The following is a 13,952-nucleotide window of genomic DNA, read 5'->3' on the forward strand; positions in this document are numbered from 1 at the left end:
TAAACATTGACCTATATTTTTATATGAAAAATGGGTGGAGATGACAAGAAGACTAGCATTCGTAAAATCATTCCTTATACGATGGTATAGTGGGGGAGAGAATAAAGTAGAGGAGACTAATGGGGAAAGATGTAAACTAAGCCGATTGGCACTACGGCTCTGCTCCTTCTGGCTCTCCTGGCTACCCAAGTGGGAGCTGGACGGGTAGTACATTGTCTAGATCCTAAATAAGGGAATTCGTTCTTGCTGAAGCTTTTATGGTTCCATTCCTGATTGACACAAATTGACCCACTTTATGGGTCATATCATTTCATTGTTCGTATAGTTGGTCCTTAGTACATTTTTTGATTTTCCAACTCTGTAGAAGAAATGACTACTGTATTTTCCGGCGTATAAGACGACTTTTTAACCCAGGAAAATCTTCTATACGCCCAGTCATCTTATACGCCGGAAAATACGGTATTTCATATCCCTGGCTTACACAAGAATTTACACTGGAATGTACAGTTTCCAAATTACAATCCTAGTATTCTTTCTTACTCTTTCATAATTGTCAGGTTCTTTGTGCTTCTATTTACTCATCATTTACTGTGTTGGGAAAATTACAAATATAAAGAAAATATGATTTATGTTCTCAAGGGGGAAGGAGAGGGAAGAGAACTCATATTTATTGAGCAAATATTGTATAAGCATTTCTTGTATGGCGTTCTATTTAGTCCTTCCCACATCCTTATGAACTAAATAGAAGTGTATAATTTCACATATAAGGAAACTGAGACCCATACTGATTAAATGACCTGCCTTAGTCTCACAGTGTGTCATTCCTGGTGCCAAATCAGGTTTATCTGACTCTAGGGACAAAAACAAACAAATAAGAAACACAATCATTTGTTGCAGGAATACAACTGCACCAATACAACTTAGAAAATGTTTGGGGGAGGCTGGTGAATAGTGTGATAAAGGTCTGTTGTGATGGTTTCTTGTTCTGGCAAAGGCCTTTGAAAAATATCTTTTTCAACACTGTTAGAGTATATGCTTTTTTACTTAAAGGGCATCTATTATTTATTTTTTGTCATGTGAAGAACCATCAAGGTTTATAGAGAGAAAAGGGGTAATAAAATGATGTAGTCATTGACTTTATAGATTAATTGAAAAATTACATATAAATGTCTTGAAGTCATTGGATATAAGTATTTTCACTCTTGCATAATTTTATGATTTAAAAACTTTTGGTTTACATCTTAGGAAAAATTATCTTTATTTACTCAACATTTGTTCAGTGCCTACTTTGTCAGATCTCATATTAGGCCTCCTGCATTTAAACTGGCAGCTGTCTGTAAGTAGAAGATGTTTTTTGGCAGGTTCACCAGTGTGTGACAATTGTTTCCTGTGTGATTGTCACCTCTCAGGTCCAGAGCGAGTTGTTTTTTATATACACAGAAGTGATAAACCTTGATGACACTGGCACTTAGAAACCACAAGGAAATGCCAACTTACGAGATTATCACGTCGGGGCATCCCTTTTTAATATGTGGAAAATTTGTTTCTCCATTAAGGACACTTTCTTTGCCAGTATCACGTGTCTAAGAAGCCAAATTAGTGTTGAAAAGATTATTTGGGAGCATAACTTTAAAGCCAGAGGTGAGAGGCATTAGTCAGGCAGCTGATGCAATACCCCTGCCCTCAGGAGAGCGCTCTTTCCAGTGACTGCCATGCGCATGGCTCTCCTGGCTAGTGTGGGATGAACAGTGACAGAGTTTGCTCCTCTGCAGCCATCCTTTGCTCCTTGACATGCCCTCCCCTCCTACGGGTCAAGGTTACCTACGGTCACATTATATGTGAGTGCCTGGCAGTCCCTGGGACTTCCAGGTTGTGTCATGTTTTGAATCAATTTTCTGAGGTCTAGAGGTATCTCTTTCAGTAATCTGCATTTTATTACATCCTCTCTTATAGACTACCTTGCATTAACTTAATGTGCTCCTTGATCTAATCAATGCTTATGTTTAAGCAGTTGTAGTCCTTCTTGTACAGGGTATTTCATATTCTTCACATGCAGTGTTGAGTTCTGAGAACAGACAGGGCTAATGGGTATGGGATCAGATTGTACCTGGGTTCCTTAATGATGTCCCAGGTGTGGAGTGGTTATAGCATTGCCCTTTGTGCTGTGTCTAGCTTGTCCTCATTTATTTGTATAAGGTCCAATCCTTGTGAAGTAGTACTCGAAATTAGATGTCTTTACCTCCTAAAAATCCTCTAAGGAAATCATTCTACAAAGAGAGTAACGATTTTTTGAGGCTAAGGGAGACAGGTCCTTGGATAAGTTGTTGGTCTTGTTTTGATAGTTATTCTTCCTCTGCTCTTCGGTTGATGGAAACCAACCTTATCCTTTGGAGTTATTCTTGGCATGAGTAACATGTAGATCGTGATTGTATAGGTTCTCCTTCTATTTTTCTCCCACAAAGTGTAAATGTGTACTATGAGACTGGTTAACAAAATTGTCTCATACTCTAGTCTGAAATAACCCACTTATATTAATCAGAATTTACTTCTGATTATAATATGTTTGAATAGCAGTCATTTTTACTTCTAAATTTTATTTGGTCATATCTAGTAATTATAATCCTATATCCATCTATTCTCCATTCATCTAAAATTTATATTATTTTTGTGACCCATCTAAGCTTTCCTTTTACTTTGATTTGTGAAGCTGATTTTTTAAAAATACATTTTTTAAATTAATTTCAGAGAGGAAGGGAGAGGGAGGGAGAGATAGAAACAGCAATGATGAGATAGACTCATTGATTGGCTGCCTCCTCCACACCTCACACTGGAGATTGAGCCCACAACCTGGGCATGTGCCCTGACCGGGAATAGAACCATGACCTCCAGGTTCATAGGTCGATGCTCACCCACTGAGCCACGCTGGCCGGGCAACATCAAGCTGATTTTACTCAGGTGTTTTATTATTTCATTCAACAGTCCTGTTTTCGATGTTGCAGAAGGATAAAAAAGAATCATTATGAATTTTCCAAAGTAGTTCAAAGGGGAGGATAAGATGTTAGGAAAATAATAATATTTGGTAGATATTTTGAAAATATTAACATAACTTGATGTGTGTATGTGTATACATAGGTATGTAATATATATGTAATATATTACACGTAATATGCCACATATTACATGTCTGGAAGTATTACTGAAGAAATTGAGCCTCATAAGAAGCTTGATGAATGCACGTGAATCTTTTTCCTTATAGTTCTATCAGTTCTCTGTTGGAAATCAGAGAGAAGGAAGGCTTTTATGCCATGGCCATTATCCTGAAATCCTTGTTGTGGATGCCACCAGCCTTGAGGTGTTATACTCCTTAGTATCAAAGATATCTCCTGACTGGATTAGCTCCATGAGTATTATTCGATCTCACCGAACACAAGGTCAGTGTATGGTGCTCTGTAAGAACTTCAGCTTTATGACGTAATGGTTAATTTACTGTAGAGTTCATTATGTATCATATATTAATGTATTTGGTTATATTCTTCTATTTAAGAAATAGCTAATAATTTATGGTCTGTCTCTACTTTCACAAAGGAATTTTTGATTGGATTAAGGCTTAAAGTGTTAGATTACCTCCATCCCATGGAATAGATCACTAGCTTTTGGCAATCTTAGTGTGTGGGGTGATTTTCTGAAAGGGAGGATGAATATCAGAACACCTTGCAGGAATCATGGGAGGAACCATAGTTTCACCTGTGTATTTTTAAAAAAATATATTTTATTGATTTTTTACAGAGAGGAAGGGAGAGAGATAGAGAGTTAGAAACATCGATGAGAGAGAAACATCGATCAGCTGCCTCCTGCACACCCCCTACTAGGGATGTGCCCGCAACCAAGGTACATGCCCTTGACCGGAATTGAACCTGGGACCTTTCAGTCCGCGGGCTGACGCTCTATCCACTGAGCCAAACCGGTTTCGGCTCACCTGTGTATTTTTTGGGCCTGGTTTTGTCACTTTCTTATGAGGCATAGAAAGTGTTTCTATTTTATGTAAAGACTAGAGGCCCGATGCACGGAATTTGTGCATGGCAGGGGGGAGGTCCCTCAGCCCGGCGTGCACCCTCTGCAATCTGGGACCCCTCAGGGGATGTCCAACCGCCAGTTTAGGTTTGATCCTGCAGTCAGACATCCCTCTTGCAATCTGGGTCCACTGGCTCCTAACTGCTCACCTGCCTGCCTGCCTGATCGCCCCTAACTGCTTTCCCCTGCCAGCCTGATCGCCCCTAACTGCCTCTGCCTTGGCCCCCACCACCGTGCCTTTGTCCAGAAGGACATCCAGAAGACGTCCAGTCTAATTAGCATATTACCCTTTTATTAGTGTAGATAATGAAAAGGAAGGGAATTATGCATAGTTAAATTTAGTGAAAGTTCCTGGTATGTTTGCTCCCTTATCCAAAGCTTATGAATTTAGGTTTTATATCATGTGTTTCTTTTGATCATGATCATTGGCGGTGGTAATGTGCAATAAAATATCTAGAAAAAGTATGTCAAACTCACAGCCAGCAGGCCACATGCATCGTTTAAATAAATGAGACATGTGGTCTGCTGGCCACGAGTTAGATATGCTTGGTCTAGAAGGCAGGCAAGGTAGGTGGGAAAGTGGGTAAATAAGTGCCTTGAAGATAAAGTGAGTCTGCTCATTCATGATAAATAATTAAAAATTATTAATTTTGAAGATAAACTTTGTTAACATAGTGATCAAGAACATTTGAAATTATTAAAAACTTGATTACAAATCTATATATAAAAAAGCCTAAGTGACCGAATGTCGACTGGTTGTTATGACACGCATTGACCACCAGGGGGCAGATGCTCAAAGCAGGAGCTGCCCCCTCGTGGTCAGTGCAATCCCACAGCCAACCTCCCACAGCCAGCAAACCTCCTGTGGCCCCTCCCCTCAGCCAGCCAGCCCTGATGGCCCCATTGGAACCTCCTGTGACCCCTACCTCTGGCCGGCCAACCTCCCGTGGCTCCTCCCCTTGGCCAGCCAGCCAACCTCCCAGGTCCCTCTCCCTGGCCAATCCTGATTGGTCCCGATCGTAGGCAAGGCTGAGGGACTCCACCCGTGCATGAATTCGTGCACCAGGCCTCTAGCAAAAAATAATTTCAAGTAGCTAGAAAAAAAATCTTCCTTGAATTCCAAATTTTTGGTCATCTCTGTTATGCTTCAAAATCTGGTTTCTGTTATTTTATGAAATATAGAATTATGTTTTTATGTCAATTGTAAAACATATTGTTATTTAATTTAATTTAAGCAAACCCTGTTCCATATTACTACTGTGACCGTGTTACTGTATAGAAACCATGTATTTTGTTAATCCTCACCTGAGGATATTTTTCTATTGATTTTTAGAGAGAGTGGAAAGGAGGGAGAGAGAGAAAAAAGCATAGATGTGAGAGAGACACAGTGTATTGTATTTGTAACCTTGGCTTTTTGATCCTTCTTGGCTTAGAGGACACTGTGGTAGCACTCTCGGTGACGGGCATCTTGAAGGTGTGGATTGTTACCTCTGAAATAAGTGGCATGCAGGTGAGACAAATGAGACTGGATTAATTTCTCTGTTTTCCTTCTCAGGTAGTCTTAAATGTTCATAATGATAAGTACCTTCTTTTCTTAAAGGGGAAGGGAAAGCTAATCTTTTTTAATAGTCTTATTGACATGGTATAGAACAGTGGTCGGCAAACTCATTAGTCAACAGAGCCAAATATCAACAGTACAATGACTGAAATTTCTTTTGAGAGCCAAATTTTTTAAACTTAAACTTCTTCTAACGCCACTTCTTCAAAATAGACTCGCCCAAGCCGAAAACCGACTTCTGTGCATGGGCCACGAAGTTTCAATCGCACTGTACGTGCGCGCCCGCATGTGGTATTTTGTGGAAGAGTGATACTCAAGGGGCCAAAGAGCCACATGTGGCTCGCGAGCCGCGGTTTGCCGACCACTGGTATAGAAGATCCCCTACAATGTGGTCTCTGTAAGTGAATTAAGTTTTTCACTTTTAAAAAAATATATATATTTTATTGATTTTTTACAGAGAGGAAGGGAGAGGGAGAGAGAGTTAGAAACATCGATGAGAGAGAAATATCGATCACCTGCCTCATGCACACTCCCCACTGGGTATGTGCCCGCAACCAAGGTACATGCCCTTGACCAGAATCAAACCTGGGACCCTTGAGTCCGCAGGCCAACACTCTATCCACTGAGCCAAACCGGTTAGGGCAAGTTTTTCACTTTTCATGGTACACATTTGCCATATCAGGGATAGAATTAGAGAAACATATTGCACAGGATAGGATGTATGGAAATGTGTAGAAGTGGTAGCACTTTCCGCAATTGCTTCTATTTAAGTTAAAAGGTAGTTTGCTCTAGGGAAAAAAATATAAAGGAAACCATTACAAAAAATATATAAAGCCAATTTTAGTCCCCTCTCTCTGTTCTTTGGGCTTGATTTCCTTGTTATATTTCTTATCAGAAAGGAGGTCAATTTTCTGACAATAATTGATGTTAGTCTCTTCAGCTAGGGAATTTTTAGACATTCAATCTGGGAGAAACTGGAGGAATTGATCAGTTTTTATTGTTTGTTTTTTTACTTAAAAGCACATATAGCTACAAAAATTAGGGTTTACTCAAAACTTTTATCATCTGTTATTGTGATGATATTCTGATTCTCATCAGTATTTTATTTTATTTTTTTAAATTTCTTTATTGATTAAGGTGTTACATATGTGTCCTTATTCCCCCATTACCCGCCCTCCATCCCCCCCCACTCATGCCCTCACCCCCCTGTTGTCTGTGTCCATTGGTTAGGCTTATATGCATGCACACAAGTCCTTTGGTTGATTTCTCCCCCTGACACCCATCCTCCCCTACCTTCCCTCTGAGGTTTGATGGTTTGATCGATGTTTCTCTGTCTCTGGATCTGTTTTTGTTCATCAGTTTATGTTGTTTTTAAAAATTTAAAAATTTTTTTAAAATTTAAAAAATCTCATCAGTATTTTATCTTGAGTACCTTTGTAGCAGAGATGTCATGCCCAGATGTTTTCATAATGCATTTTTGTTGCTTTTTATTGCTGTGGTTCTCACACGAGGGGTTAAAACCATGACCATCAAGTGATGTCTTTATTTCATTTTGTTTTCTTTATCATTGTGTGATAATTTTAATTGACAACCAAGTCATTCCTAAAATTTTGCAAATCTTTCTCTTCAGGATACTGAGCCAGTATTTGAAGAGGAATCCAAACCAATTTATTGTCAGAATTGCCAGAGCATCTCCTTTTGTGCATTCACACAGAGGTCACTTTTGGTTGTATGCTCCAAATACTGGCGGGTAAGATCATTGCATAAGTAAGAAGTTGCATTTTTACCCTGTTGGTTTATCAGATTTCCAAAGAGAAATGTCAGGAAAAGTTTGGTGCAAGAATAGGTTAACCATTTGGTATTCATATGTGATTTTGATATTGTATTTTGAGGTGTTGGGATTTGGCCATATATAGTTATCTTTTTTGTTTGTTTATAGAATGATTCAGTTAATGATTATTATTCTGTTGATTTTAATTTCTACTTTTGCTGCTGTTTTAGTCATTATCTTGTCAGTGTAACATAAGCAGTGGCAGCATTTGACATATCTTTGCAGGTTGTTGTTATTCCCAATTGCCATTCTGTCCTAACTTCTAAGAGTCAGGAAGGTCTTTCTTCATCATTTCAGAGCTGATGAAGGAGTATATTGCTTCCACATTGCCAGACTTGAACATTTCCCTTTATAAAAAAAAATAGATTTTTTGTATTGATTTCAGAGAGGAAGGGAGAGGGAGAGAGAGATAGAAACCTCAAAGATGAGAGAGAATCATTGATCAGGTGCCTCCTGCACATGCCCTAATGGAGATCGAGCCTGTAACTCAGGCATGTGTCCTGACTGGGAATCGAACCATGACCTCCTGGTTCATAGGTCGATGTTCAACCAATGAGCCACACTGGCTGGGCAGACTTTAATATTTTCATAATAGAAAAGGTGTCAGCATGCTTTGATTGCTTGTACCAAAGCTTTCCCTGTATTATTTCTTGTAATCCTTACAACTCAGAGGGGAGATGTATTAGTTATCTAATCCTGCATAACAAAAATCACTCCAAACTAGACCACAGACACGTATCATCACCCATCTAAAGCATGTATCACCACCCCACCTGTGGGTCAGGAATCCAGGCACCGCTTAGCTGGCTACCTGCTCAGGGTTTCTCACACGCTACAATCAAGTGTTAGCAGGGACTACTGTCTCATCATAAGTCTCACCTTGGGAGGGTCTGCTTCAAAGATTACTCACATGGCGGTGGGCAGGCCTCAGGTCCTCCTGACAGTTGGCTGGACACTTTTCTTCCTTGTCACGTGGGCCCTTCCATAGGACAGGCCACAGAATGGGTGCTGTCTCCCCTCAGAGTGAGAGCACGAGAGAATGTGTAGCCAAGACCCACCTAACCTTGGAACTGAGATCCCATCCCATCTGCCACATTCAACTGTCTAGAAGGCAGTCACAAAATCCAGCCCACATTCGGGGAGAGGTTTACACAAGGATCTAAATACCAGGAGTCGGGGATCAGGACAGCAGTCCCAGAGGCTGCCTACCGAGGTAGGAATGTTACTTTCCACGTTTTGTAGATAAGGCATCTGAGGCGTAGGGGGTGATAAATAGCTTGGCTAAGGCTCTAAAGTGGCAGTGGAATTGTTGGATTACAGCTCAGGTAGTCTGCCTCCAACAGCTCTATTACCACCAGGCAATGTACAGCTCAGACTAGATTGCAAATTTCTTCTTCCTTGTAGGTATTTGATGCTGGAGACTATTCCCTGTTGTGTTCAGGCCCCAGCGAAAATGGACAGGCATGGACTGGAGGTGACTTTGTATCAGCAGATAAAGTAATCATTTGGACTGAAAATGGGCAAAGTTATATTTACAAACTACCTGCCAGGTATTCAATAAATAATAACATAGGACTTTAATCAAAAGCAAAAGATTCTGAATTTGGGTTTAACCTGGAAGTATGCAAACGCGTATAGTACAAATATTTAATATGAGGAAAAAAATTTAAAATGGGCTAAAAAAGTCACCTAGAACTTTAGTTAGATAAGTAATTCCAGTTTAACTTCTAAGTACAGTATAGGGGTATTTTATTTGAAATAGGATATTTTAATGATTTAGTGATGTTCATTATTTAATGCTAAATTAATTTAACTATAATTTAAAAAACCATTTCTCATTCATGTCAAAACCGTCATATGACCTGACAAAATGTTTAATGTCAGTATTTTAATTGAATGATCTATTTTTCTCATTTTCAGTTGCCTTCCAGCTAGTGATTCATTCCGCAGTGATGTGGGGAAAGCAGTTGAAAATTTAATCCCTCCTGTACAACATAGCCTCTTGGATCGAACAGATAAAGAGGTAAAAATTTTCAGGTATCATTTATAATTGATAGTTGAAAAATTTTCATAACTATATTTTTTGGTGTATTTTGGTAGCAAATCATTTGAAAGGTTCAATATAATTCAAGGCACTACGTTAGACACTGTGAAATACTTTACATGGTCAACTGTAAGCACAATTTTAATATTTGCATATCTTATACATAGTATGACTATACTATAGCATTCACCATTCTCTGAGAATACAAATGACTTAATGCTGATTACATACTGGAAATTACTTTTGATAAAGTTCATGTTGATGGTGCAAATATATTTTATGCTATTATGCAGCTATGAACACAGTGACAGATGGAATGCCCTTTTAGAAGGGCAAGATCATCATGTAATAGTGCTCACTAGTAAGAGTTCATTATTTGAACAAGGCGCTGCAGTATCTCCCAAAACCATGGGGTGATTTAAATCATTAGGCTTTACAAATGAATAATAAAAGAAAATTTTCTCTATAAAAACAAGTTTATTAAGATTTCTTAATATTTACAACAGCACTAAGTAATAAGTTTTCAATTCTTAGTACCGGGTTTTCACTAGTAAGAAAGAAGCTTTGGTTTTGGAAATAAAGTTTCCTTTATTTCTAGGTTTCCACAGTTTTTTTGTTCTGAGAATTTTGTTCCATCTTTATGTGGAGAGATGATGAGGGAAAGGGAATCATTATTTACCATGAATATTTTGAACATATAGAATTTATATGTGTATGTATAACTAAGATCTTCTATAACCTATCCTTTTCTCTTAACTTAAACTTCTACTTACTGCTCTTTAACTTAGTCACTTCCAGTAAAAATGAAGGGATAATGATTTTATAAAAAGTGTACACAAAACAAAACAAAATAAACACATTCCATTTTTTTAATATTAAACTCCCCAGTACATTTTAAATCAAAATGTACTATTATTTGGTGTGAGATACCCATGTGGTGAAATATAGAATATTGGTTATTATAGCTGCCATAGCAACTTCTCCTTGTTCAGCAAGTTATCGATGAAAACTTTTAGTAATTTTCAGAGTTGATTATGCTTAATATATATATTTCTGTAGGCTAGTGCTTTCTAGGAAAATAGTTAATACCAAATACAGTAATTAGATTATTTGACCATAATCTCTGAAGTCTGTTTATTACTGTTTTTTATGATAATGTTCTATGTTTTAACATTCAAGTATCTGTGAATGAATACTCCAAACTTTAATTTTAAGATTCTACCGCTGTTTAAAATTTTCAAATAAGTGATCTCACTGAAGACACAGGATCTTAAGCAGAAAAATAATTGGTTTTAAAGTGAAAGTATATACAAGACCCTAATGAATGTATTTTGTTCCTAGTAGTTTATAGCTAACATATCAGGCTATGCTCGAATTGATTATGTAAATGTGATCAAATGAAATGTTATACTGTTGGCTGAAGAATATACTCATTTTTAACAAATGGAGCCTTCCAGTTGCACAGCCTGATAGTTTAAGTTTGCTGCTCTTACTAGTGTCTAATCAGGAATGGGCAAAAGTCAGGATTAGCCAGTTCTCCCTTTTTGACCTTTGAGTGGAGACTTTTTGTTTTGGTAAAGAATATCATGTTTTATATTAACTATGTAATAACAGACAGTTAAGTAAGTTGTATTGTTGTGGTGACTAACCAGTTTTTATAAAACAGCAAAAATATAAAAATACACTTCTATAGAGAGAGTATATAATTTTTATTTCTTCGTGTTATTCTGGATTTCAATGTTAATTGGCATGTATATCAATGTTACAAAGTTACATTAAAATATTGTTGGGTGTTATAAACACTTTTTCTTACTCTGGTACTGAAGCAAAGTACTTAACATCCTTATCTGAAAAAAATGTTAATGTGTGAAATATTTTGATTAAAAAAGCTAAAGATATTTGAACAAATTTTTTTTCAGTTGCTCATTTGCCCTCCTGTTACTCGGTTCTTCTATGGAGCCAGGGGATACTTCCATAAACTATTAATTCAGGGGGACTCTTGTGGAAGATTGAATATTTGGAAAATCTCAGACACACCTGAGAAGCAGGAAGCTGAAGAAGCAAAAAGTAAATCAGGTACAGCAATTTCTTAATTTAACAACCTAAATACTAACCACTGAACAACAAATTCATAATGTCATATTTCATTTTCTTCTTAGAATCATGTTTGATGACAGTTATTCTTTGGTATATTACTAAATCAGCTGTAAGCATGCTTATGTTAATATTTTAAAAGTTTTTTCTAACATGCTCAATGTTTTTCTTTTATACAAAACCAAACCTCCACAGGGTTGGAAATCACAACTTCTGTTAGTTTGCAAGAAGCATTTGATAAGCTCTACCCTTATCCAGCTGGAATTATAGATCAGCTGAGTGTGATCCCCAATAGTAACGAACCTCTTAAAGTAACCGCAAGTGTGTACATACCAGCACATGGACGACTTGTTTGTGGCCGTGAAGATGGGAGCATCATTATTGTACCTGCCACGCAGACAGCCATAGTACAGCTGCTGCAAGGGGAACACATGCTCCGAAGAGGTATACTGACGACCTTCCAATGTCTAAAGTGTCCAGAGAGCTCTGTGCCGTGATAGCGACAATGTTGGCAGGCTTTGTTTTTAACATATACAATGAATCAGTGTAGTTGTTAGTGTGCTATGTGGCTGATAGAGTTTAATGCGCAGATAATAAAATACTCAGTGCCTATTCTTGGGATAAATACCACCTAATGACTGTGAATAAAGAAGTATCAAGTTTTATCTCTTTGAGGTATATTAAGACTTACATTTACCAATAGTTAACCTCTATGGTTTACTACATAATGAACTTTATTGTTATTAATACTGATAATCTTTTAGAACAGTACTGCCCAGTGGAAATATATATATGTAACAATGTATGTAATTTTCTAATATCCACATTAAAAATGTGAAAATGAAGCAGGTAACATTAAATTTAATAATATATTTTATTTAATTAAATATAGCAACACTATTTTTACTTCAATGAGATACTTAACATTATTATTTATTGTCCTAAGTCTTTGAAAGCTCATGTGTATTTTACATTTACAGCACACGTGAGTCTGGACTAGCCACCTTTCACGTGCTCAGTGGTCTCATGTGGCTAGTAGCTACCGTATTGGGCAGAGCAGTTTTAGGAGATAAAATCAGAAGCCTTTTCTTTGATAAAATTTATAGCTATTTTGACAATTCATGTTTACTTTTATTTGTTGAAACTTTGTAAGACTTTTATTTTCCCATTTTAAATCCAAACCCTCATTCACAGGTTGGCCACCTCACAGAACACTCCGTGGTCATCGGAACAAAGTCACATGTTTGCTATATCCTCATCAGGTCTCAACTCGTTATGATCAAAGATATCTGGTATCTGGAGGTGTGGATTTTTCGGTCATAATTTGGGACATATTTTCTGGAGAAATGAAACATATCTTCTGTGTGCATGGTGGCGAGATTACTCAACTCTTGGTTCCACCTGAAAACTGTAGTGTAAGTTGGTCAAAAATGATTACTTTACTGTGGTAGAGCTGAGTCATGTGGCTATCAGGCTCAGTATGAGTGGAGCCTAGAGTCATTTAAAGGCCGTGTGACAAGAGAATTAAAATCCTTTTAATTTTAAAACTAAATGATGGTGACATGGAAAGTTTAGGCAAAGTTATGGTTATTTACTATTGGGTACATAGAAATAAAAGATGCACATAGTTTTCAGAAAGTAAAAAAATAACCCTAATGACCCAATGGTATCGTTCTTAACTGTAGAATTGTATTGATATCTTTGCGCGGAGCTCTCCACAGTGCCTCAGTCAGTTTGTGCCACAGATGGCTGCATGTCGAAGTGTGGCCTGTGACACGGAACATTTGTGTGTGATACAGTATGATACTATTATTTACATTTTAAAAACAGACAAATCCATTCTTTTTATTTCTGGATACATGGTTAGGTAGTGAAAGCATTAAAATTGAACTGGAAAGATAAGGACCGAAATCAGATTCCACTTTGCTTTTGGGAGGGAGAAGAATGAGTTTCCAGAACAAAAATTGCAACTTCTTTAAGTGCCATTTTTTATTTACTTTAAAAATATATATATTATTATTATTGATTTCAGAAAAGAAGGGAGAGGGAGAGAGAGACAGAAACATCAATGGTGAGAGACAGTCATTGATCGTCTGCCTCCTGCATGTCCCCCACTGGGGATCGAACCCGCAACCCAGGCATGTGCCCTGACCAGCAATCAAACTGTGACCACCAGGTTCATAGGTTGATGCTCAACCACTGAGTCATGCCTACTGGGCTCTTTTATTTACTTTTTAAAAATTTATTTATTGTCTAAAGTTTTACATATGTCTCCTTTTTCCCCAATTGACCCTCCCCCCCACCCAAGCTATTCCCACCCTGGGCAAGCCCCCACTGCCCCAGTGTCTTTGTCC

At 37.7% G+C, this 13,952-nt stretch overlaps 1 protein-coding gene across 3 annotated transcripts in view; it reads left to right on the forward strand.

The window, feature by feature from the left end:
* WDR7 (WD repeat domain 7) overlaps window positions 1-13,952 on the forward strand; it is a 290,874-nt gene that overhangs the window by 22,278 nt on the left and 254,644 nt on the right. For all 3 annotated transcript variants that reach the window (XM_079784071.1, XM_079784070.1, XM_079784069.1), the window contains exons 6-13: window positions 3,257-3,431; window positions 5,505-5,581; window positions 7,260-7,379; window positions 8,865-9,010; window positions 9,381-9,483; window positions 11,424-11,580; window positions 11,794-12,042; window positions 12,793-13,013. In XM_079784071.1, the coding sequence (XP_079640197.1) occupies window positions 3,257-3,431; window positions 5,505-5,581; window positions 7,260-7,379; window positions 8,865-9,010; window positions 9,381-9,483; window positions 11,424-11,580; window positions 11,794-12,042; window positions 12,793-13,013 (1,248 nt within the window). The remainder of the gene's footprint in view (window positions 1-3,256; window positions 3,432-5,504; window positions 5,582-7,259; window positions 7,380-8,864; window positions 9,011-9,380; window positions 9,484-11,423; window positions 11,581-11,793; window positions 12,043-12,792; window positions 13,014-13,952) is intronic.

The sequence above is a fragment of the Cnephaeus nilssonii genome (assembly GCF_951640355.1).
Source record: "Cnephaeus nilssonii genome assembly, chromosome: 11".
Lineage (NCBI taxonomy): Eukaryota > Metazoa > Chordata > Mammalia > Chiroptera > Vespertilionidae > Cnephaeus > Cnephaeus nilssonii.